This window comes from Sorex araneus, chromosome 2 (assembly GCF_027595985.1).
Source record: "Sorex araneus isolate mSorAra2 chromosome 2, mSorAra2.pri, whole genome shotgun sequence".
Classification (NCBI taxonomy): Eukaryota; Metazoa; Chordata; class Mammalia; order Eulipotyphla; family Soricidae; genus Sorex; species Sorex araneus.
In genome coordinates this window covers 40,439,299-40,464,855 of record NC_073303.1, presented here as the reverse complement: position 1 = coordinate 40,464,855, position 25,557 = coordinate 40,439,299, and the positions used below count along the sequence as shown (strand labels likewise).

Genomic DNA, 25,557 nt, shown 5'->3' with positions numbered 1-25,557 from the left:
TTAGCATTGCCAGGTGTGTCCAACAACAACAAAGAACAAAAAAAAATTAATTTCCCTGCATTCTTTTTTTATGGTCTGAAAATTAATTTCCCTGCATTCTTTTTTTTGATCATTTTTATTATGCCTAATAAAATATTGCTGAACTAGTTTTGGTATTATATGAGATAATTTTTTTTTATCTTTATTTTTAAGAGGGATGTGGGGTTCTCGCATCAGAGGGTGCTTGAAAGACCACGTAGTGCTGGAGATCAACCCCAGAGCTGCTACATGTAAAGTACGCCTCCAATCTTTTGAGCTATCTCTTTTTTTTTGGGGGGGGGGGGTCACACCCAGCGATGCTCAGGGGTTACTCCTGGCTCATGCACTTAGGAATTACTCCTGGCAGTGCTTGGGGGACCATATTGGGTGCTGGGAATCGAACCCAGTTTGGCCGCGTGCAAGGCAAATGCCCTACCCGCTGTGCTATCGATTAAGCCCCGTCTTTAGTAATCAATTTTCTTTTTTCAATCTTAATAATATCCAAAGAGGATATTTTTGTGTGTAAGAGTAAAGTTGGCTTCTATGTTATGAGATGTAAAAATATAATTACTGAAGAGTAATCCATATTGAAAATGCAGGAAGGAAACACAAGTGTTGAACAGTGGTCTTAAGTAAGTACTTAAGTATTAGAATGTTATTTTTCCTGAATAAGATGCTGCCTTCTTAACTTTTCCATTACTAGTTTATAAAATTATGATTTAATTCTTTCTAGGTATATCCACAAATGTGTTAATCCTGATGAACCTCCAGTTGCTGACCAGCCCAAACCATTGTACCCATATCGAACAATCGGTTGTGTTTTCAACCATCAGATGTTCCTGGGAAATTGTCAGCCCTCTGATTCAGTAGACATCTGTGTATTTGATTTGAACGATGAATCCAAGTGGAAACCCATGAGTGAAGAAGCAATTAAATCAGTATGTGCTCCAGGAGCTACAACAGCCCTTCCTCCCTTTCCTCCTCTCTGCGCATCCACAATTGATGCTTCAGTGACAAGTAATGAAATCGAAATGCAGCTAAGACTACTAGTGTCAGAACATAGGAAGGTAATTCAGACCAGAATTTGTAGAGTCTTGCTTTTTTTGTACTTGTTTTGTGTATTTAACAATTTTGAGAGTATTTATTTATAGTGATAATCTTGACCTAAATCTTTCTTGACCTAAACAAAGTGACACAGTCTCTTATTTGATAAGTTTCAAATGATAAAACTTATCATTTGAGAGTTGTGAAAGTTCTGAGGCTTAAAAATTTCCAGATGCACACATAGTATAACCACTTTTTGCCTTTTTATTTTTAAGTCATTTTATTCATTTTTATTTATATTGGGTTTGACTTCCAGCACTGCATGATCCCTCGAGCACTCACTTCTGATAATGTGGGGGGCTACTCCTGCAGTGCTTGCTGGTCACTCCCAGCAGTGCCCAAGGACCATGTGGTGCCAAGGATCAAACCTGGAGCTTCTGTAGGCAAAATATTTGTTCCAGCTTTATTTTAAAAATGAACAATGGGGGGCTGGAGAGATAGCACAGTGGGTAGGGCGTTTGCCTTGCACGCGGCCGACCCGGGTTCAAATCCCAGCATCCCATATGGTCCCCTGAGCACAGCCAGGGGTAATTCCTGAGTGCAGAGCCAGGAGTAACCCCTGTGCATCGCCAGGTGTGACCCAAAAAGCCAAAAAAAAAAAAAAAATGAACAATGGTATGTTTAGACTTTGGCTGAATACCACTTTAACTCTTGTGAAGTGCTTATTCACATTATTTCACTTCTAGAGTGTTGGGCTGGGCTGGAGAGTTGGTATAGGAGAAAGCTGCTTGCCTTATATACAGCCAACCGTGGTCCTGATTCCTAGCACCGTTTATGGTCCCTTGAATAAAGTGAGGAGTGACTCATAAGTGGCCCCCAAACAAAACAAAAATAATGGGTTATACTTCGCTCATTTTTTTTCCTTGTTGGTTTCCATATTGGTTTTATCTGTGGTGTTTGCTGTTGTTAATTTTACTAAATTGGATAGATACAAAATTATACCCTCACTCTGCTTTAATGTGCATTTCCCTGATCACCAATAAGATCAAGCTTATTAGCCATTTAGATTTTTTTTTGGTAAGTACTGTAAAAGAGAAATAGCATGGGACTAGAGAGAGAGCACAGGTTAAGGCACTTGCCTTGTACGTAGCCAACCCAGTTTAATCCTCAGAATATGGTCTGCAGAAGAACTGCCAGGAGTGATTCTTGAGCACAGAGCCAGAAACAGACCTTGAGCATAGTTGCGTGTAGCCCAAAAGCAAACAGAAAACAAAAGGGGGAAAAAAATCATCAAGCAATAATCACTGTCACTGTCATCATGTTGCTCACCGATTTGCTCGAGCGGGCACCAGTAATGTCTCCATTGTGAGATTTGTTGTTACTGTGTTTGTCATATCAGATACACCACGGGTAGCTTGCCAGGCTCTGCTGTGTGGGCGAGATAATCTTGGTAGCTTGCCGGGCTCTCCAAAAGGGGTGGAGGAATCGAACCCGGGTCAGATGCATGCAAGGCAAATGCCTACCCCGTGCTGTTGCTCCAGCCCCAAACAATAATCAAGGGAAAAAATTGTATGTTAAGAAATTCAGTTCAGGAACACACAGAAGCACAGGAGAAGACACAGAAACAGGGAGGACACGGAAGCAGAGCACAAGGCGAAAGAAGTGAGAGCAAAAGGGGCGTGGGAGTGAGAGAAGCAGAAGGGCGAAGAGAGAGAAGCAGAAGGGGCACAGAGATTGGAATAAACTAACTGATACAGAAAAAAAAAATTTAGTTCAGGGCTGGAGTGATAGCACAGCGGGTAGGGCGTTTGCCTTGCACGTAACCGACCCAGGTTCGATTCCCAGCATTCTATATGGTCCCCTGAGCACCGCCAGGTGTAATTCCTAAGTGCAGAGCCAGGAGGAACCCCTGAGCATCGCTGGTGTGACCCAAAAAAGAAATTCAGTTCCAGGACCTGGGTAGGACGCTTGTCTGTATGTGGCTAACCTGGGTCCCATCCTTGGCATCCCATATGCTCTCTCAGGCACCACCAGGAGTGATTCCTGAATGCAGATCCAGGAGTAACCACTGAGCATTGCTAGGTGTGACCCAAAAAGATTTTTAAAAAAAGAGAGAAAGAAATTTTGTTCAGTGCCAGAGCAATAGTACAGTGTGTATGGGGTGTTTGCCTTGAACGTGGCCAACCTGGGTGTGATCCCAGGCACCTCATATGGTGCCTCAGGCCCTCCAGAAGTGATCCTCAGTCAGAGCCAAGAGTATGCCCTAAACGCTGCTGGGTATGGCTCAAAACAAAACAAAAAATATGTTCATTAGTAAAAGTAGAAGAATGAAATTATAGACTACGGTGTGGGAAAAAATATTTGCAGCACACACAACCAACAGATACAGGGTCTTTAATTTTAGTTTACCTTTGGGATTCTCCAGTAAACTTCCTATTTGGGTGTGCCTTGTTTTTCTGTTCCTTGAGGTCATCACAGGAGAAATGATTTGTAGATTATTTTCAAAGCTACTAATTACTCTTAACTTTGGCTTGTAAATTATTCATTACTCACGTGCTAACTCATCAAGGTATTAATATGTTTTGGAAAATATCTAACCTGGCATTTGTAATATGTTTTTAGTAGTAGGTTGGTCAAGGACCATCCTGTTACACTACTAGTCATGAAAGATCATGTTTACTCATTCTTTCCAGCCATCAAGGTAGTTTTCTTAGATCTTCTTCAGCAGATGAGGCCATTATTTTTTATATTTTAAGAATTTGTATAGAAAAAGAAAGCAGAACTGAGCTAGATTCTAGTCTAGGGAGGGATCACTATTTTTTAAAATTTATTTTTTACAAAGCTATTTATGATTGAATTTCAGTCATACAGTATTCCAACACCCATCCCTCCGTCACTACATTTCCCAGCACCAGTGTCCCAGGTTCCCTCCCACCATCAACCCTGCCTCTATGGCAGGCGCTTTTCCTCTCTCTCCCTCCCTCTCTCCCTCTTTCTCTCCCTCCCTCTCCCCCCTCCCTCTTTCTCTCTCTCCTCCCCCCTCTTTTTGGGCACTGGTTTGCAATAGACACTAACACGTTATCCAGAATACCCCTTACCTGCTTTTAACCCCCAGTGCTTGTCCAGCATGTCCACTATGGGGCCTAAAATTCAGCAAGTGAGATTCACTTTCTTGTCACAGGAAATGTATAAATCAACTTGTATCTTTGGAATTGGTTGGAACTAGTTAAACACTTGGATATGAAATCAGGAAATACTACATGTCTATTATAATATTTAGAATTATGATTTTTAATTTTTTTTTCAATTTTTTAGCTTTTTGGATCACACCCAGCCATGCACAGGAATTACCCTTGGCAGTACTCAGGGGACCATATGGGATGCTGGGAATCGTACCCGGGTTGGCCATGTGCAAGGCAAACGCCCTACCACTGTACTGTCACTCCAGCCCCATGATTTTTAAATTTTTAAAAAAATTTTATTTGGGGCCACACCTAGCATTGGATGTGTTTGGCTTCCTTGGGACCAGTTGGTGCTGAAAATCAAACTCCTGTCTTTTGCAAGCAAAGTGCACTCTAGTCTTTTGAGCTATCTTTTTCACCCACAAGTTTTTTATTTTTATGAGCTTGGCAAGCTACCCAGAGTATCATGGCAAGCTACCCGTGGCGTATTCGTTATGCCAAAAACAGTAACGATAGGTCTCATTCCCCTGACCTGAAAGAGCCTCTAATCGTTGGGAAAGAAGAGTAAGGAGAGGCTGCTAAAATCTCAGGGCTGGGAGGAATAGAGACGTTACTGGTGCTTGCTTGAGTAAATCCACGAACAACAGGATGACAGTGATACAGTGATGACATTTTTCTTTTCTTTTCTTTTTTTTTGCTTTTTGGGTCACACCCGGTGATGCTCAGGGTTACTCCTGGCTCTGCACTCAGGAATCACTCCTGGCGGTGCTCAGGGGACCATATGGGATGCTGGGAATGGAACCCGGGTTGGCCGCGTGCAAGGCAAACGCCCTACCTGCTGTGCTATTGCTCCAGCCCCAGTGATGACGTTTTTCAAAAAGTGTCTCTGTAGTTTATTTGTTAGAATTGAATCCATAATTTCCTTCAGTATTCTATAGAAGCATGGGGGGAGGGTTTTTATGGTTTTTTTTTGGGGGGGGCACACCCAGCAGGGCTTACTACTGGTTCTGTGCTCAGGAATCACTGCAGGTGGGCTTGGGAGATCATATGGGGTCCCAGGGATGGAACTGGGGTCAATGACATGCAAGGCCAGTGCCCTACCCTCTGTTATCTTACTGGCCCCCTAGAAGCATGCTGTAAACTCCCTGAAGGTCTGTAAGTATTCAAGTTGGTGCCTTTATTATAGAGTAAATGCTCAGGTAGTAGCATTTAATTATCTAGACAATTAATTTGCTGACTTTCCTACTGTATTTACATATCTTTATGATAGGAACAATCAAATAAAGCAGATTCAGAAGAACTAAGACTCTTTAAGTAGAATATAAGTTTCAAATGTGCTGATGCTGTCCCTTACAGGAGGACTGCAAGTTCATGTAGTCTAGTAGATACTAAGAAGATACAGGAGTTGTAGCATTTATGAATGTTGTTTTTTTGATCATTTCTTTGAGAAGTGAAACCTAACACCTGTAATTCCTTTTGTTTTTATGTTATGTATCCTTCTGACAATAGAAAGTTTCAAAAGTAATGCTGTTTTTTATGTTTTCCTTGGGGTATATATTAAAATATACACCAGTGTAGTTGAAAAATGTGAATATATGATTGACCCTTGAAAACCTGTTTTTTTGAACTGTGTATGTGGATATTCTTATAAACATAATAGAAACATATGTTAATGTAGAATAGTACTTTACATATATTTTCTGATAATTTTCTTAATACCTTATTTTCTCTAGCTTTATTCTTAGAGTATGTTATATAGTATATATAGCATATAAAATGTGTGTAAAGTTAAATTTTATGTTATAAGTAAGGCTTCTAATTTACAGTAGACTTTAAATAGTTAACTGTTGTTAACTACTGGAGAGAGAAGTAATATTCGTATTTTTCATTTCACGAGGGCTAAGCACCCTCAACTGAGTTGTTCAAGGAACATTGTATTTCACCTTTTCTTTTTTGCCTCTGATTGCTACAGGATCTTGGCCTCACTACTGTTTGGGAAGACCAGCTTTCTTATCTTTTGTCACCAGCTTTGGCTTCTTATGAATTTGAGCGAACAACAAGTATATCTGCAGGCAATGAAGAATTTCAAGATGCCATAAGAAGGGCTGTGCCTGATGGTCACACATTTAAAGGATTCCCGATACATTTTGTATATAGAAACGCAAGGCGTGCATTTGCCACATGTCTTCGGTAAGATGGAATTTATAAATTAATGTTTATAATTTAAGAATACTTCAAAATCACTTTTGTAATTTAGGACTGTAGAAATGGGGACTGGAACAAGAATACAGGGGGTAGGATGCTTGCCTTGCTTGTGGCCAACCCAGGTTCTGTCCCTTGTCACCCAGTGGGTCCCCATGCTCTGCCAGGAGTACTCCCTCTGAGTGCAGAGCCAGGAGTAAGCCCTGAGCACAGCCACGTGTGGCCCAGCCACACCCTACCCCCTGCCCTACCCAAAAAGGAATGTCAAAATATAAAAGAACTTTTTTTTTGGGGGGGTCTATACCTGGTTATACTCGGGGCTTACTCCTGACTCTGTGCTCAAAGGTCACTCTTGGCGGGCTCGGGGGACCGTATGGGGTGAGGAGGATTGAGATTGGCCGCATGCAAGCTAGACCTTACCTGCTGTACTGTCTCACCGGCTCCCTGGGTTCTCTTCTTAATTGAATAAGGAACTTTTAAAATAACATATCCTCCTTCCTACAGATTTTGATTCATTAGGTTTGAAAGATAGTTCTAAATCCTTTGAGATCATTTTTCATTAATTTTAGTATAGTCTCATTTGAGCATCTATAATTTTTTAAGAATGTATAGACGATGAGGAAATAAGTAATTTGAATAGCTCACCCAAAGTTAGAACTGTTGGTAGCAATGACAGGATTTTTTTTTTTTTTAATAAGAAGATAAGAGGCCAGGGGCTGGAGTGATATAACACCGTGGGTAGGGCATTTTTTTTGCATGTTACTGACCCAGGTTCGATTCCCAGCATCCCGTATGCTCCCCGAGCACCACCAGGAGTAATTCCTGAATGCAGAGCCAGGAGTACACCTGTGCAATGCTGGGTGTGACCCAAAAAGGAAAAAAAGGAAAAAAAAAAAAGAGGCCAGAGACAAGGCTGTTATTAATGCTCCAACCTTAACTGTGCATGAGGCCCTGACCCCACAGTACCACAAATAAATAAGAAAAGAATTTTTAGGGTCAGTTTTTTTAAAATTTTGAAATTTGGAGGCCACACTCAGTAGTCCTAAGACTTACTCTTGGCTCTGCAGTTTAGCCACGTGCAAGGCAAGCACCCTACAGACAGTACTGTCTCCCCAGCTCCCAAGGTTCTTTTCTGAATTGAATTCAATTTCTTCTATAGGTCTCCTTTCTGTGAAGAAATAATCTGTTGCCGCGGAGACCAAGTACGTCTGGCTGTTCGTGTCAGAGTGTTTACTTACCCTGAATCTGCATGTGCTGTTTGGATCATGTTTGCTTGTAAATATCGCTCCGTATTATAGAACTAGTATTTTCATTAGAAATTTAACCTGTTTGTTAGAATTTTACGCTTGTACATTACTGTTAGAGTTCTTATTTTCAAAACAATCTGAATTGGATGTCATATCAATTTTGTATATACCTAATAATGTTTAAAAATATGATGTGTGTATTTAAATTAAGGATGAAAAACTTGTATAAACCTGAGTGTCATTTAGTATAAATTAAGTGTATATTATATTTTAATAAATTCTACTTTGTTTACAGATATTCAGTAGTTTAAATACAAATACAGTATATACTCAGTTTTTAAATTAATCTAATTAGGATATTAAAGAACTTGAATCATTAAAATTATTGTGATCATTATTTTTCATAGGTTAACAAGATTATTTTATATAAATTAGAGGAACTTGACTTTTCAAAAGATTTATTTATATATAAAAATACATTTTTAGGGGCTGAGTGATAATATAGTGGGTAGGATGTTTGCCTTGCATGTGGCTTACCTGGGTTTGATTCCCGGCATCTCATGGCCCTCTGATCAATGCCAGGAGTAATTATTCAGTGCAGAGCTGGAATAACCCCTGAGCATCGATAAGTGTGGCCCAAAAAATCAAACAAATAAAAATAAACATTTTGATGAATTACCACTTTTGTGGTTATCAGTGGTCATAGGAATATTTGTGATTTTTATTTTATAGATTGATGGGAAGACTGTTACAAAATAGGGATAATTACCAGAAAAGCACAATACTAATAATAAAGCAAGCCACTATAAGAGAACATGAATAGTTTATAAATATGTTTTTTGCATGAATTGGGTGGTTTGAAAAAAATTTTATTAGACACCTCTGTTATGTTACTGATAAAAATATTTTCCATAATTACCATTGGAAGTCTGCTGATTTTCTGTGGTCAAAGACTTCTTTATTAGCCTCTTCATGGATTCCATCTTTTGAAATCACATTTTTTTCATTGTGATAAAAAATAATCAAAAATAATCAAATCATAGAATCATTGTGTGGGACTACTAAATAAGCTTTTCTGAATATCTTGATGCTTTTATATTTTAAAATTGAATTAGCTTATTTATATTTTAAAATTGAATTAGCTTTAAAAATAAGGATGAAAAAGCCTATAGAAATTTGTGCTTTTCTTAAGAAACTTCATATTAAGTAATAAAGGTTGGATTGTTTCTTTAGCATCTCCTTTTATTTAAAAAAAATTTTGTTTTAGATACCTTGGTTTAATATATATGTGTATGTGTGTGTGTATATATATGTATATATATATATATGTATATATATATATATATATATAGTGTGTGTGTGTGTGTGTGTGATTTGTTTTGGATATAACAGGTGGTGCTCAGGCCTCACTCCTGCTCTCTGCTCAGGGACCACTGGTGGGGCTCAGGGGATTATTTGGGGTTCAGAGGATCAAACCCTGGTTCAGCTGTACGTAAAGCAAGCCCCTTATCTGCTGTTCTATCTCTCCAGCTCCTATATTGTGAATGGTAGGGTTTCCTGCGTTAGTCATTACATGTGTATGATTCTTAATTCACTTTATTGGTTTTCTTAAGAAAGTAATCGTATTTCAGTTGGCTGTACAGATTATTCTTTTCATCACTTTATTTCACCATTGTAAATAAAATGACTTAAAGGCTTTCTAAATTTATTTATTTTTGGTGGTACCGGGGATCAAACCTTGAGCTTCATCCATGAAGTTTACCACTAAGCAACATCCCCAGCCTTAAATTATTGTAAAAATAGTTTTAAGTTAAAATCTAAACATATCTTAAAGTATACTTTTTGTTTTATTTTTATATATGAAAAGTAGTATTTAATTTATTGTCAAAACCTGAGAAATACCCTTATTCTACGTGAGTCTGATGTGACTAGAGAATTATCAAAGTAAGAATTAAGGAGGACTGGAGAGACAGCACAGTGGGCATGGTGCTTTCCTGTGCGTGGCTGACCCGCTTCAATTCCCAGTTCCCATCTGGTTCCCCAGCCGTGCCAGGATTATTCCCTGAGCTTGGAGCCAGGAGGAAGTCCTGAGCACCACTGAATGTAGGCTAAAAACAACAAAGAAAAAGAAGGTAATTTTACTCTGTGGCCAATATTACTCATAAAGCAACCAACAGAAAATTGTAACTTTTATAATAAATTGAAGGACCTATTATGAGAGTGGCTTGAGATCAAGGCTGTATTATTGGAGGTTGGCATGTGTTGTGATTCACCTTTGGTCTAAATCCTAAAATTAATTTGCTTCTATGCATTAGACTTTTGGAAAGAATACCTAGATTTTTCTAAAGATGGTTTGGTGGTTTATTTTGAAAAAATTACTTCAGTGTATTTAGCAATAAAGAGTATCTTGCTACTTATAATCTTTGAAAAATTAAGCTTACTTTGTATGCTTAGGTCTGTTATGAGTTTATTAAAAACAAATTTTTATATGATGTCTCTAATGTGTTCTTTAATGACAATATGTGTACTAAGTCCTTATACGTGACATTTTTATATATATTATGCAGCAAAAGAATATAAATAAAATTAGAAATTTCACTACTCAATGCATGAGCCTGTTGAATAAAACTTAATAAATTTATTTCTAATTTAACGATCCAAATTCCTTTCCCCCCCTAGTTTTTTAAGGTATATATTTTTCTGTATGTTTTATAAAAATCTATAATCTGGCAATTTTGAAAAGTACACACATTTGAAACCTGTTTTTATATTTTGTCCTTTTTCCCTTTTTTTGGGCCACACCTGACAGTGCTCAGGGGTTAGTCTTAATTCTTTGCTCAGGAATTAGTTCTGGTGGTGCTCAGGGGACCATATGGGATGCCAGGGATTGAACCTGGGTCTGCTGCGGCCCTTGTACAAGCCAAAACACCTTACACCCTACCTGCTGTGTACTATGTACCTCCCTCCCCATTTTTCTGCTTCTTAAAAAGACTTGAAGTGTAGTCTTTAATTATGAGTAGAGTATTTATTGCTAATGAAATAGTATTTGGTGCCACATTATTGACCATCAGAAGGCATGGTAGTTATTAACTACCCACAGCTTAAACTAGCCCATTCGTTGTTCTGTGTTCTGTACTAAAAAAAAAATCTCTTAGGCTAGATATAGTTTGCAGTTTCATAAATTTTGACTCTTAGATAACAATTTTGTACTCTACACTTAGGTAAATATAGAAATTAGGGGATGTTTTCAAACTTGCACTTAACCTTTTACCAGTAAAAATAGCTGTTTTCCAGCTGTTGGTAATTGAGAAATAATTTAAGATTAACCATAGCTAAGTTTTAATTAAAAAGTAAAATAACCAAACATATACACTAAGAACCTACTCAATTTGGAAGGACTTTAGCATATCATTTATAGCATAGTTTATGTTTTAATGAAAGTTTAGTCAGTCATTAATATATTTGAATATGATATTTAATGCTCAGGAGTTACTCCTGGCTCTACACTTAGAAATTCCTGGCAGTGCTCAGGAAACTATGGGATATTTGTTTTGATACTTGTTCTGATATTTGTTTAGAATATTCATTGTTATTATGTTTGAGTTATTTTTGGTTTGTGAATTCAACACTTGACAAAGTTATCACCATGGATATTGCAAGGAAAGCAGAGGAAGTTATTAACTGGCAAGATTTTTCTTTCTTTTGGGAGGGGTCACACCCAGTTAGTGCTCAGGTATTACTCTTCGAGGTGCTCAAATACAATATGATGCTGGAGATAGAAACCAAGTTTGCTGTGTGCAAGGCAAGTGACCTACTTGCTGTACTATCCTCCAGTCCCTGGAGTGCTTGCTTTGCATGGCTCTGCCTTTGAGGATTGTCTGGTCGGACTTGGGGAATCATATGTGATACCGGGGATCATACCCAGGTCAGCCATGAGCAAAACCAGCACCCTGCTGCCGGCTCTGGAGTCCAGTTTACGTATCTTTTCATTGTGGTGGTTTTGATTTGTTAAATCCAGGGATGTGAAGGTATCCTGCATTTCTAAGAGTTTTATAGTTTCAGCTCTTACAATAGGGTGCTCCATTTTTACCACATTTTTGTATGTTGTGAAGTAAGGGTCCAATAATTTTTCCTCCATTTGGTGTTTGTTTTGGATGTTTTGTTTTGATTTGGGGCTACACCCGGTGGTGCTCAGGGGTTACTCCTGGTTCTGCAGTCAGGAATCACTCCTGACAGGCTCAGGGATGCTGGGAATCAAACCCAAGTCAGCCGAGTGCAAGGCAAGCACCCCTCCTGCTTTTATCGAGTAGGCCCTCCAGTATTTAGTCTTGGAGACACACCCACTTGTGTTCAGGGCTTGGGGGTTGCTCCCAGCTGTGCTCAGAGGACTGTGCAGTGCGTGTGAATGGATCCCAGGTCTCCTGCATGCAAAGCCTGTGCCCCAGCCTCTGAGCTACCTCTGAAGGCCCCCAGCATCGTTCTTTTGCGTATGAATATCCAGTTTGTTCTTCAAACTAGCCATCAGGTTTAGGGTGATAATTCACTGAGTATAGTGTCTCCTGTAGATGTTCATATACTGGAATTTTTTTTTTTCTAATGCATGCTTGTGTAGTGAATGTATGTGTTTGTGCATACATTGTTGGGGACTGAACCCAAGGCCTCTGGCAGGCTAGACAGTATCTACTACAGAAAGGAAAACAACTCACTGGAAGGGAAACCAAGGGGTGGGTTGTCAGTACTTGGAGGTTAACTTGCTAACTCCTTATCACAGATGACTATCACTGTCACAGTCATTGTCGTCCCGTTGTTCATCATTTGCTCAAGAGGGCATCAGTAATGACTCCATTGTGAGACTTGTTGTTACTGTTTTTGGCATATTGAATATGCCACGGTTAACTTGGCAGGCTCTGCCTTGCGGGCAAGATACTCTTGGTAGCTTGCCTGGCTCTTGAGAGGGGCGGAGGAATTGCACGAATTGACTGCGTGCAAGGCAAACGCCCTACCGTTGTGCTATCGCTCCAGCCCACAGATGACTATAAAGCTCTTAATTTTTCCCTTCTTCCACTTCTTAAAATATTGTCCAAAGAGAAGTACTTGATCCAAAGGGAAGTAAACATTCTTGTATTTAGTTCTAATCTCTCTGTCTCTTGTGTCCAAGGATTTAAGATAAGGGCTGGGCCTAGGACTGGCGTTATGGAATCAATTAAAGTACCTAACACAGTTCATAAAGATTCAAGTTGAATCTGAAGGTTCAGGTATGAATTTCTAGTATTCATACCATGAACAATAGTTTTAATGACTAAATGAGCTTTAATTATGTCACTGTCATTTCATTCATAGTTTATCGATTTGCTAGAGCGGGCACCAGTAATGTCTCCATTGTGAGACTTGTTACTGTTTTTGGCATATTGAATACGCCAAGGGGAGCTTGCCAGGCTCTGCCGTGCGGGCGGGATACTCTCGGTAGCTTGCTGGGCTCTCTGAGAGGGAGGAGAAATCAAACCTGGGTCGGCCGAGTGCAGGGGAACACCCTACCCGCTGCACTATCACTCCAGCTCCTTTAATTATTTATAACTAAAAAGTTATTTTATTTATGCTAGCAATTAAGTTGATTGCATTCTCTTCATAATCTTTGGTTTTTCAGAAAGTGAGTTTCAGATATTATGATTTAATTCCTAGAAGTCCAATTCTTTTATGACAGAAGAGCTCTTTGTGCTCTGTTACTGTGACCTTTTGTTTTATTATTAAATAAAAATATGTATAATTAAAGCAAAGAGAAACTTCATCAGCTATAATAGTAGTTACTAACAAATACAATTTGCTGATCTATATCCCTAGCCTTTTAACTAAATTGTTAAATCCAATTAACATTAGATGTTTTTTATAATATAGTTGGATTATGCCTGCCTTGGATTTATGAATAATTTTATTACCATTAAAGGAAAAGTGTTAGGAAGTTAAGATATTGCCAGGACCAGAGATATAGTACAGGGGTTAAAACATTTATCTGCATCACACTCACCCCGACTTAAGGATATAGAAAGATACATCTTTTTATCTTTAGGTTAAGAACTGGGTATCAGGTCTATGAATTTCACTGTCAGTAATTTCTAGTCTAACAAAAGAATTATGATTGCTAGGAAAAAAAATGGGAACAAGGAGTGAAAAAGGATAAAAGAAATAGGAACAAGGATGAAAAAGGATAGCAAATAATAGAAAGGCAGTGTGCTCCATTCATGACTACTGAGAAGGAATTAAGAGGACATACGAATTAGGGTAAGCAGAACAGTTCTAGAAAATTCCTGAAGGAAAAGTACAATCAAACCATAGCTGTACAGTCCTATTTTTACCTTTCCACAGAAGTCACCAAGGTAGGCTTTTAAGAATAACCAAAAGGTGCTTAGTGAATTAATTCTGTGATTGAATGAAAAGGTAAGTCATTTTGTATTGGTTACACGTTGACCTTGGAAGAAAAGTGAGTTTCACAGAGTAGAATCTACTACAGTGAGGTCAGATCTCAAACAAAACAAAACCAAAACAAAACAAAAAACCGTGAGCAACGAGAAAGGATCCTCTTTTTGTATAAAGGTCAGCAAAAATCAAATAATGTAGGTTTGAAAACATGTTTCAGGGGAGCCTGAGATAGTTCAAGGGGCTGGAGCTCAAGCTTTGCTTGTGAGAGTAATTTTGATCCCCAGAACCACATGGCACACATAGCACTACCAGGGGAACCCCCCAAACACTGCATGGGGCGTAACCTTGGAGCAAGGCTGGGTGTAACTCCAAAACGAGAAAAAAAAATTATGTCTTTGTCTCAGCAAAGGAATGGTTCAGGGTAAAATTTTTACTTCTTTTTAACTTACACAACCCAAAACTCTTGGTATTTATTAAATGCTTTGTTAAATGTTTTAAGTGATTGGTTTCGGTTTTTGTTTTGCTTTTTTTGGAGGGGGGCACACCTGGCAGGAGTTACTCCTGGCTCTGTAACTCTGGCAGTTCTCGGGAGACTCTGGGATTCCGGGGATCGAGCCCGGGTTGACTGCGGGGAAGGCACATCTCCCGCTGTATTATCGCTCTGGCCCTGTTTTTTTTTTTTTTTTTTTTATCATTATTATCAAACCTTTGCTATCAAGGATATTTTTGTGCCTTGTATTTTTTTTCCCCTTGAAATTATGTAGTTTTATCCTAACTTGAAATCTGATAAGAACCAGGTAACTATAACAATAACTATATAACCTTAGTATTCTATAAAAAGTAGTTCTGGAAAGCTCATGTTATAGGAGTGTACTTGAATTACCTTTGGCAACTAGCAATAATTTGGGGGTAGATAACAATCTCTGCAGATTCTGGTTTTCCTTAGTGTAAAATAGTGGCTTCCCTAAGTAGATCTATGGGGTCTTCTAAGTCATATATTCTTTTTTTTTTTGCTTTTTGGGTCACACTCGGCGATGCACAGGGATTACTCCTGGCTCTGCACTCAGGAATTACTCCTGGCGGTGCTCAGGGGACCATATGGGATGCTGGGAATCGAACCCGGGTTGGCCGCATGCAAGGCAAACGCCCTACCCGCTGTGCTATTGCTCCAGCCCCTAAATCATATATTCTTATTGAACCTAATAATTCCACTTACAGTTAAAACCAGAATGTCAGTTCTCTGGTGGTTTAAAAATAATTTATATGGGCTGGAAAGATAGCACACTGCATAGGGCACTAGCCTTGCACGTAGTCAACCTAGGTTTGGGCCCCCAGTACCTGCCAGGAGTGATTCCTCAGCTCAAAGTCAGGAGTAAGCCCTGAGCACTGCTGGGTGTAGCCCGAAAACCAAAGTGATAATTTTTATAGGAGCAGCACATTAGGTGAAACATTCTTATTTCACCTATTATCTGACCTAGTATATTCCGGAATCCATAAAATACTGATATACTACTGTTCATTTATTTTACCTATTCCTTTGTACTTTTCTTAATTTTTATCAGTGGGAATGATACTTTATCTCATCAAGGTAGGATGGGTGAATTTACAAACAGATGTACAGAATGGAACTATGTAAAATTATGTTTTAGATAGAAAGTGGGCATTAACAGGTGTTTTTCAGTAAATGCATCTGCCTATTGGGGAAAAAAGTATGTGCAAGTTGACAGACAAGAGGAGACCAATTTTGAGCTGAAGAGATAGTACAGTGGGTAGGGCACTTGTCTTGCATGCTGCTGACACAGGTTTGATCCCTGGCATCCTATATGGTTGGCTGAGCTCCACTGAGAGTGAACCTTGAGCAGACCAGGATTAAGCCCTCAACACCACCAGGTGAAATCCAACCCTCTCCACGCCCACCCCTCAGGAAAAAAGACGGAGCCAATTTTTTAGTGTGTTTACTTGGCCCACATAACTTCTACACTTGAGGTCATATGCTAGTTTTCATGATTACTTTGAAAGATTTTTGGTTAATACTCAATCTGATTTGTAAAATCATCAGTGAGTTGCAAATTGCTTCTCAGATTGAATTTAGAGAAGTGATCATTTATAATCCTTTGATGAGGATGGAGTCCTATATGTCACTTTGAAGATAATTACTAGAGGGAGTTGATTATTATGTTGGGTCTCAGTGTCAATGAATTCTCAAGGATCAATCAAAGGAGATGGGGCAGGGCATCATTCGTTTTAAAGAATTTAACATATCAAAGTGTAATAGCTCACACTGATAAGCACAACTCTAAAACATCAGATTCTTTTTTGCTTTTTTGGTCACACCCAGCAATGCTCAGGTGTTACTCCTGGCTCTGCACTCAGGAATTACTCCTGGCGGTGCTCAGATATGGGATGCTGGGAATCGAACCCGGGTTGGCCACGTGCAAAGCAATCGCCCTACCTGCTCCAGCCCCAACATCACATTCTTATGTACTCCCGCTTGGTGTTTCTTTTCGTTTGTGTAAGTTTAGAGAGACTCATGGCAGAGCAGAGCTGGTCCAGACGAGTGATTCCAGACCCACCTCTTTGAATAACTAGTTGTGTATTTTGTCATTGCAAAATGGGGCTAACCATTGGGCCCTTAGGTTGTATAAACTGAAGCAACACTTTGAAAGTCTAAGGTATCACTGGAATTAGAAGGTTATTGCGGACATTAAAAAATTTAGGTCATAACACTGGAAAAATATGCTGTTCTACTTTTTTCTTTTTGGTGCACTTTTCTAGGTGAATGTGCCTCTTAGGAGCAATTGTGTAGGGATGTCTGGAATCAGCTTGGGCTGCACAGACAGATTCTGCTCCCTGAAGGCCTGCTCCTGAAAGACACAGAAGCGGCCCAGTCAGCACGGCAGAGTATGAAGCTTGAAGTATGTTTATTCTGCAAAAAGGCTAAGAAAAAATTTCAAGGATTTCATTTTTTAATAATAAAATCAATGAACATGAAAATAATTCAGAGTTCAGCCTCTTTTCTTCACAGAACCCCCACCACTTTTCAAGACATTTATGTAACTGTTGAGTTGAATTGTTCAGATAGCAATGTAGAACAATATTTAAAAAGCAAAGTCAGGGGCTGGAGTGATAGCACAGCAAATTGGGTTCTTGGGTTGTACACAACCAACCGGGGTTCGATCCCCTGCACCCCGTGTGGTCCCTGAGTACCACCAGGAGTAATTTCTGAGTGCAGAGCCAGGAGTAATCCCTGAGCATCACCGGGTGTGGCCCAACAACATCCCTCCCCCCCTCCGTGAAGTCATAGAATAAAATGCCTTTGTCCACAGCCAGCAGTGCTCAGGGCTTAGTCCTGGTTTGGCACTTAGGGATCACTCCTGGTGGCACTCGGGGGACCATTATGGGATGCCATGGATCCAACTCAGGATGACTGCGTACAAGGCAAGTGCCCTACCTGCTCTACTGTGCCCTAACCCCTCCACAGTATTTCTTGAACCTCCTAAAAAATACTCAGTTTTTGAAAGTGTTTCAGTTGTCAGCTGTCACTCAGCCTTATGACATTGATTGGTGGGGCTTATCAAAATTTCAAAGGGTTCTGAAATTGTTTAAAAGTTAATTTACACATTACTAAGATAGTAAAAGTTTTCAGGTTAAAATGAGCATATTGACTAAAATAAAAAATAACTATGACTTGAAAGATTTAAAATATATTCTGCAGCCAGAAGAATCATTTTACTTGTCATCTTGCTTCAACTGAATTACTTGCAGAGGCAAGGGATTTTCTTTAACAATCACAGTAATTTGTATTTGGCAAAAACAAAGAAAAGATGTTTTATATAAAAATGTGATTCAGTGCTCAAAGTGTTTGTTTATAAAGAATCATAGGAAAGGTAAAAATTCTGTAAGGAACACGTATTACAAGATAATTTTATGGATGAAATTAGTTTTCTTTCACACCTTTCCCTTCATTATTGAAAACTTATTTAGTGCCGTATATGAGAAGTTTCAAACAACTGGTGTTTGGTTTCCTAAGTTGACTTATCTGTCACTTATCTGTCTTTAAGTGAATGGGAGTGGGCTGTGTTGAGGGGACAGAATTTAGGTCACAGTTGTCAACAGTGCGACATCCCTAGCAGCCAGAAGGTGGTGCTGTTGTCCGTAAAAGTGACAATTTCGCTCTTCTGAAGCCAAATTTTTGCAATCATTTAAAATCCCTTTGAATTTTCAAAGATCCACTGTATCTTAATTGTTTTTTCCCCCCTTCAGTTCTGGAGATTGAACCGTGCAAACCCTAATATATGCAAGACAAGTGCTCTATCACTGAGCTACGTTTCCTGGTCTGGAATTTAAATGTCCGAAGTAACAGACTTGGGTGATGTTTGTCCGTGTTTTTAATCAGGTGGTCTTTATCTAACCATCCTTTATCAAGCAACTTCATCTTTCTCAGGGCTCTGACGCACACGTACACAGTGCTTTCTCATCAACAGAGTTGTGAACCCATAGTCAAACAGCATTGTTTAAAGGGATAGTTTTGCTGTAGTGGAGATAGAATCTTTCTGTTTCGAGTTTGTTGTTTCTTTGGGGGCCACTCCCGCGATAGTCAGGGCTCACTCCTAGCTGTGAACTCAGGGACCACTCCTGGTGGTGCTCGGGATCCTATGGTGCTGGGGGTCGAACCAGCGTCGCCGCGTGCCAGGCAAGTGCTCTACCCACTGCTGTTGCCCCAGCCCCACATTTTGCTTTCTTACCCTCCATGTAGAGCCCAGGCCTGCAGTACGTTGTCGTTTCTTACTACAAAGCGCCGCTGCTGAGAGTACCGTGTCAAACATGCACTCAAACCTGCGCGAAGAGCTCAGCTTTATCGGTACTTGTGACATTTACATTTACTTGGACGATACTGTGAGTTCTCAGGGTTCTCTCACACGGGGTAGCCTGACTGTCACCAGGCACATTTATTTCTCCATGAGTGATCGTCTTATCTAACAGCTTTATTGCATACTTGTAAGTTCCTTGCGGGCCGGGGCGTTTCCTTCTGTGGCTAATTGCTCTGTTCCACTGGGCCGCGGTGAGATCCACTGCAGGGTCACCGGGCCACTGGGGGCATCTCACACACGCGTGGCATGAACTAGGCAGGAGCCCAAGAGCGACGCGGGCAGGGACACGTTGGCTCGCTGCCCACTCGCTGCCCAGGCTCGGGTCCGGGCGCTCCGGGCGAAGGCAGCGAGCGCGGGTCCGTGTCCCGGCCTGGCGCTGGCGCTCGGGGCTGGGGGTGCTTCAGCAAACAAAGGCCTGGGCGGGCAGGGCGAGGCCCGCCGCTGCCGCCGGGACAGCCCGGTTTCCTAGGGAGTCCCCCCCGACCCCCCGCAGAGCAGGGCCAGGGGCCAGCCGGGGCCTAGCGGCCCGCGCCGCCGGACTCCGGGCGCCCCCGACTCCGCGGCCCCCTCGGGAGCGCTCGCCGGGCGCGGGGCGGGGCCGGCCACGCCATCGCGTAGCTACGGGCGCCGGCGGCGGCGGCGGCGGCGGCGGCGGCGGCCTGGTCGGGTCCGGTCGGCCGCGGCGTCCGCGCCGGCTCCGCTCGCCCACGGCCGCCGGGGCCCCGCGGCGGCGGCGGCGGCGGCGGCGCGCGCGGCCGGACGGGGCGGGGCGGGGCGGCTCGGGGCCGCGGAGGCGGCGGCGCGCCGGGGCGATGCTCGCGCGCTGAGCGGGGCCGGCAGTCGGCGCGGCGGCCGGGGCGATGGCTCAGGCGGCCGGGCCGGCGGGCGGCGGGGAGCCCGAGCCCGAGCCCGGGGCGGCGGCGGGCCCGCGGGACGCGCTGAGCCTGGAGGAGATCCTGCGCCTGTACAACCAGCCCATCAACGAGGAGCAGGCGTGGGCCGTGTGCTACCAGTGCTGCGGCTCCCTGCGCGCCGCCGCCGCCGCCCGCCGCCCGCCGCGCCGCCGCGTGCGCTCGGCCGCGCAGATCCGCGTGTGGAGGGACGGCGCCGTCACCCTCGGCCGCGACGCGGAGGAGCCGAGCGCCGACCCCGGTGAGCCGCCGGGCGGGGACGGGCCGGGGCCGGGGCAGCGCCAGCGCCGGCGCGGGGCGACGCACAAAGCGGGGCCGGCCCCGGGCGCCCGCAGGCGCCCCCGCCGGGTCACACGGCCGCCGCCGCCGCGGCTCGGGGGGCGGCGCGGGGGGCCGGGCCGGGGCCCGGGGGTGCGGGCGCGCGGCGCTCGTGGCGTGGCCGCGGGGCCAGGCTCCCCCCCCCACACACACACACCCCGCCGAGATGTGGTCACGAGGGATCGAGAGTTGGGGGGTCCCGGGAATGACCCCCCACCCACCCTTCGGAACCGGGCGTCAGCCGCTGGGATATTTTCCCCAAGAGGCTCGCTCGGGTTCGGAAATGTACGAGAAGTCAGAGCCCCTCGGAGAAGCAGCTTCCTTGGGGGGTTGGTGGGAGGCCGACCTGCAAGAAGATATTAAAGGATTTGTTTTTTAAAAAATTAATTTTTTTTATTTTAGCGCCTGCAAATGATAAAATAACTCATTGCCTAGTGATGAAAGTCTGGTCGTGGGAAAGAGCAGGGTTGTACAAGGAAAAAGTTGACAGCGTCACATAAAGTGACTTTCAGTTGTCATTGTCTAAGTTTTTCGAAAATCACGTACCTCTGGGCACGGCCCTGGGGTTTACTCAAAGGGCTATTGACAGGGGGAGGCGGGTAACAGGCTGCTTCTCTCGCTTCTTAATCGAATTCAGCCGTTTGAGAGGCAAGTCTGTTAGAAACAGAAAAATAATCCACCCTCACTTTAGAGAAGTTGATGAAGGTGTCAGAATGCTTACAGCTCAGTTAAAAGTTGCCATTCAAAACTAGTCAGTGAAATGACATTTCTTGAAATCCTTATGTAAATGTGTTAAAATAAGGGAAATTCAAGTGTACAGTTATCAACTCAGTTCAGCCAGAACACTTCGTGTGTTGGCTTAATACAGTTTAGAATTTTCATTTGTTTGAAACAAATTTTCCTTCTTTCCTTCCTTCCTTCTTTCCATCCTCTTTTTTTTTTTTTTTTTTTTTTTGGTGCTTGGGATCAAATTTAGGATATCAGGCTTGCAAAGCCAGAGTTCTGCCTTTGAGCTCCGTCCAACGTTCTTTGAGATTATTTATTTCAAGTCCTTTTTAGTGCCTTTGATGTGCCTCTTGTTTTAAAGGTTGATTACCCCCTTAGTAGTAAGGGACATAGTTGCAGTTATAATTTATAATGTATTCATGTAATATGAAAAATGTGATATGATGGGGCTGGAGTGATAGATGGCTTTTGCCTTGCTCGCCGCTGACCCAGGTTAAATTCCCAGCATCCCATTTGGTCCACCCGTGCACCGCCAGGAGTAATTCCCGAGCCAGGGGTAACTCCTGAGCATTGCAGGGTGTGACCAAAAAAAAAAATGTGATATGAAGAAGATGCATTTGTAAATTTGTGTAAAGCCATGCCTTGGGGTATTTTGGGGGGTGGGGCATATACCCGACTGTGCTCACGGTTTACTCTTGGCTCAGTGCTTAGGGATTGCTCCCGGCGGTGCTCAGGGCACCCTATATGGTGTTGGGGATTAAAGCAGGGTTCACTGCATTACAAAGCAAGGCACTGCAACACCTGTACTGTGGCTCCAGCGTTAGATCCAGAGTTTCAACGAGAGAATGATCGAGTGCAACCTGCTATTAGGAAGCAGCATTTGGGGAGGGGGCTGGGAGAGCTGAGCATTCTTGTACTGCCCCTACCTCAAATGAATTAAAAATAAAAGGCCTGGGGCTGGAGTGATAGCACAGCGGGTAGGGTGTTTGCCTTGCACGCGGCCGACTCGGGTTCAGTTCCCAGCATCCCATATGGTCCACTGAGCTCCACAAGGAGTGATTCCTGAGTGGAGAGCCAGGAGGAACCTCTGAGCATCGCTGGGTGTGACCCAACAAGCAAAAATAAAAATAAAAGGCCTACCAAGCAGCATTGCAAATGGGGAACTCTAAAAGGGCTTACAGATGCAGTTTATGTTCACTATCTCAAACTTAATTCCCGGAGAATGTAGCTTAAGTTAGGTTTGTGATGTGCTATTATTTCACTGGTAAAGATGACGGGGTTCGAGAGGTTGTAATTTGTTTTCATCAGAACATTCTCTTGAGGTGAATTTTCTTTGGGTATCCTTAGTATTTCGTTACACATTCCCCTCCATATGATACACCCCCTTAGTGGAGAGCTTAGTGGAACGGCTTCTGTAGCTGTAATGGAACCCTTTCCTCCCTCCTTGTTCTCTGCCACCAATTGTGGAGAAAGCCCAGCCAAGGAGTATTTTAGGACTGATTGATTCGAAATATTTTATATTATTGTTTATTTTAGACAGCTTATATCCTCCAGGATGGGGGTTTATGAGTGGTTGTCTGGTTATGGAAGGCACATTCTCTTCTGAAATTATAATCTTGATTTTTTTTTTAAAGTGCCCTATAATTTGGTGCTGTGCACTCTTGCTTACGTTTTGTTTGGGGGCCACAGCTGGCAGTGCTCGTGGCTTACTCCTGGCTCTTGGCTCTGCGGACCAATATGGGGTGTCAGGGATCAAACCTGTGTCTGTTGTCTACAAGACAAGTGCCTTCCCCGCTGTACTATGTCTCCAGCTCGAGGTACTGTGCACACTTGTATAAAATATAAAGAATGTTTTTAGAGCCATGGAGGTAGTTCAGTGGGTCAGGGTGCGTGTTAAGGCCAAGTTCAAACTGTGGCCCCTGTGACCCTGGAGGCCCCCTAGTACTCTGGGGGCCCGTGAGCAGTGCCTGGGTGACTCTGGTGGTTCCCGGCACTGTAGGGCCTTAGCAGTTCTGCATCCTAGCGCCCATTTTTGCCAGGATGGCCCCCTACTCCTCCTGTGGTCTTGCCAACATTTAAATTTTTCTTAAAAAGTTCTGATTTATTTTAGTATAGGCACTTATTCTGGTTGACATGTGACATCAGTCTTTTATTTTTATCTTTTTTTTTGCTTTTTGGGTCACACCTGGCGATGCATGGGGATTACTCCTGGCTCTGCACTCAGGAACTACCCTCTGGCGGTGCTCAGGGGACCATATGGGATGCTGGGAATCAAACCCGGGTTGGCTGCGTGCAAGGCAAACGCCCTACCCACTGTGCTATTGCTCCAGCCCGTGACGTCACAGTCTTTTATTAGACTTCTCTCAGCTCCCTCTAGGGAATCTTGGAAGATTTGTTTCAAGCTCTTAAAGTCTGCTTTAGTTCAGTTTTCAAGGAAAAATTATAATTGTGATACCTCCACAGTAAGAAATGTTTCTGTCTCACACTAAGGTTGCATAACATACAACAGTCAAGTAATGTGAGTGTTATATAATACATTTATATTTCCATCAACATTTTCATTTTTTGCTTCTCCGTGATTTATTTTCTAATTAGAAATTGAAGGGATGTTAAGTGACTGCTTCGTTTCATTCTGATAACTCTGAACCAAACCCAGCTCTTTCAACCTCTAGGCTTTAGAGGGCCGTGGAATGCAACAGATTTGATTTGAATTCTGTTCAAGGCTCCACTCCTGGCTGGGTGACCTTGAGTCTGTTCTCCAACTTTTTCTGAGTCTGGCCCTGTCATTTGCTAAAATGAGAACACGTCACATTTTCAGGGGATGTAAGTGAAGTTGAAGTGAGATGGGACGTATTATTGACTAATGTTAGACTTCGTCTCTGGCAGCTCCCCAGTTACCTGTTGTGAATTCACACCAGCCTGCTGGTGCCTCTGATCCAGCATTTCCAGATTTTCACTCACGTAGCTCAGCGTTCACACGACTCACAGTTTTGGCTAAATAACTGCGTGTTGTAGGAGCTGCTCTGTGCTGGGTGCCGCGAGGTTGTTTAGCATCAACAGAGACTGTATGCAGTCTCTGCCCACTGCATACCAGTCACCATCTGTTCCTCCCTTAGTCATGACAATGAAACGTCTCCAGACTCGGTCAGATGTGTCCGGTGGGTAACCGCTTATCTAGCAGCCGATGAGTGATGGCCGGGCCTGTGCTCACTGTGGAGAAACAGGCCCTGAGTGGAATCCTCAGGCAAGTGACTGTTGGTCGTTGGTCACCGTTCCCTCTGCTTTTGCGTTGAATGAGCACGTGGGGTTTCCCGCCGTCAGCAGTATTGCACCACTTAGTCCCAAAGAAGGAACATGCTTTCTTGTTTGTGCTGGGGCTGAATGTAATAGTAATTGATTGTGTCCCTGCTTGCTTTTACCACATCGATAAGGCCAGACTATACATTCTCAGTTTGAATTTAAAAACTGGAAATCATTTTGGAGACAGTATTTAAAAATAATAAGGGGCTGGAAAGAGCTCAATGGGCTGGAGTGCATCTTTTGATTCAGGAGGCCTTTGTTTAAGCCCTGGCACGACTTGGCCTCCTGTGCCCAACCAGAAATACCCCCTTGCCCCCATCTCTGAGCCAGGAGTAGCCTCTGAGCACAGCTGGGTGTGGCCCTCCAAACAAAAGGAACTTAACAATTCAAAATAGGAGAAAGAAAGAAATAAAAGAAATGAAAGAGGGATGAAAGGTGTAGGAGGCATGGAAATGTGGCCCGAATAGGAGGAAAACAATGAAGAATGAGGCCTTTTTCTAGAGTTCAGAGAAAACACTGCGTGGCATTAACACGGCCATGAAAATAGCGTTATATAGGATTGAAGGAGTTAAAAAGAAGAAAGAGAAATTAATCCTACATAAGACATGTTAAGAGTGAAAATGTTATGAATTAGCATCAGAAAAAGCAGTGTATCTTGAGTATTTTTGTGACAGTGTGCGTGTGTGTATGTGTGTGTGTGTGTGTGTGTGCGCGCGCTACCAAAGATTGAACTAAGGACCTCTCACATAAGACAATGCATGCCACCTCCGAGTTTCTCCTAAGCCCAGCAGGAAGACAGATTGCATGAAATCTCAAGAGCTTATGATTCTTCGGTGTCTTACTGAGAATTTAAATTTCTCTCCTTGTTTGTATACTGTTCATAATAAGGCCTTATTTTGTTATTGTTGTTTCGGGGGCCACAACCCTGCTGTGCTTAGGGATTACTCCTGGCTCCGTGTCCAGGAATCTCTCCTGGAGGTAACCATATGTGGGACTGGGGATTGAATTGGTCACGTGCAAGGCAAGCACCTTAACTCCTGTACTATCTCTCCAATCCAAGACTTGATTATTTGTTAAAAATTATTATATGTGGCTGGGACTGGAGCAGTAGTTCAGCGGGTAGGCTGCTTCCCTTGCGAGCAGTCAACCCAAGTTTGTTCTCAGCACCCTAATGGTCTCCTGAGCCTACCAGGAGAAATCCCTGTACCACTATGACAAAAATAGTTGGAAATGATCACTCGGGACAAAAACTGAGTGCTGAAAGGAGGCCAAGGGACAAACATGATAACCTTTAAGTACCTATATTGTAAACCATAATGCCCAG

General features: G+C 42.7%; 2 protein-coding genes across 10 annotated transcripts in view; both read left to right on the top strand.

The window, feature by feature from the left end:
- Nucleotides 1-17,043, top strand: part of CEP76 (centrosomal protein 76) — a 36,723-nt gene extending 19,680 nt beyond the window's left edge. Inside the window, exons 10-13 of one of the 3 annotated variants that reach the window (XM_055127481.1) lie at nucleotides 752-1,085; nucleotides 6,217-6,434; nucleotides 7,606-7,648; nucleotides 16,883-17,043. In XM_055127481.1, the coding sequence (XP_054983456.1) occupies nucleotides 752-1,085; nucleotides 6,217-6,434; nucleotides 7,606-7,648; nucleotides 16,883-16,975 (688 nt within the window). In that variant the 3' untranslated portion in view covers nucleotides 16,976-17,043. Of the gene's footprint in view, nucleotides 1-751; nucleotides 1,086-6,216; nucleotides 6,435-7,605; nucleotides 8,924-16,882 lie in introns of those variants that run through there. The other 2 variants (XM_055127482.1, XM_055127480.1) reach the window with 2 other exon arrangements.
- A 2,749-nt stretch (nucleotides 17,044-19,792) lies between these two features.
- The window catches only part of SPIRE1 (spire type actin nucleation factor 1), a 189,411-nt gene continuing 183,646 nt past the window's right edge, over nucleotides 19,793-25,557 (top strand). For 2 of the 7 annotated variants that reach the window (XM_055124960.1, XM_055124959.1), the window contains exon 1: nucleotides 19,794-20,130. In XM_055124960.1, the coding sequence (XP_054980935.1) occupies nucleotides 19,839-20,130 (292 nt within the window). In that variant the 5' untranslated portion in view covers nucleotides 19,794-19,838. Of the gene's footprint in view, nucleotides 20,131-25,557 lie in introns of all 7 variants that reach the window. The other 5 variants (XM_055124963.1, XM_055124962.1, XM_055124958.1 and 2 more) reach the window with 4 other exon arrangements.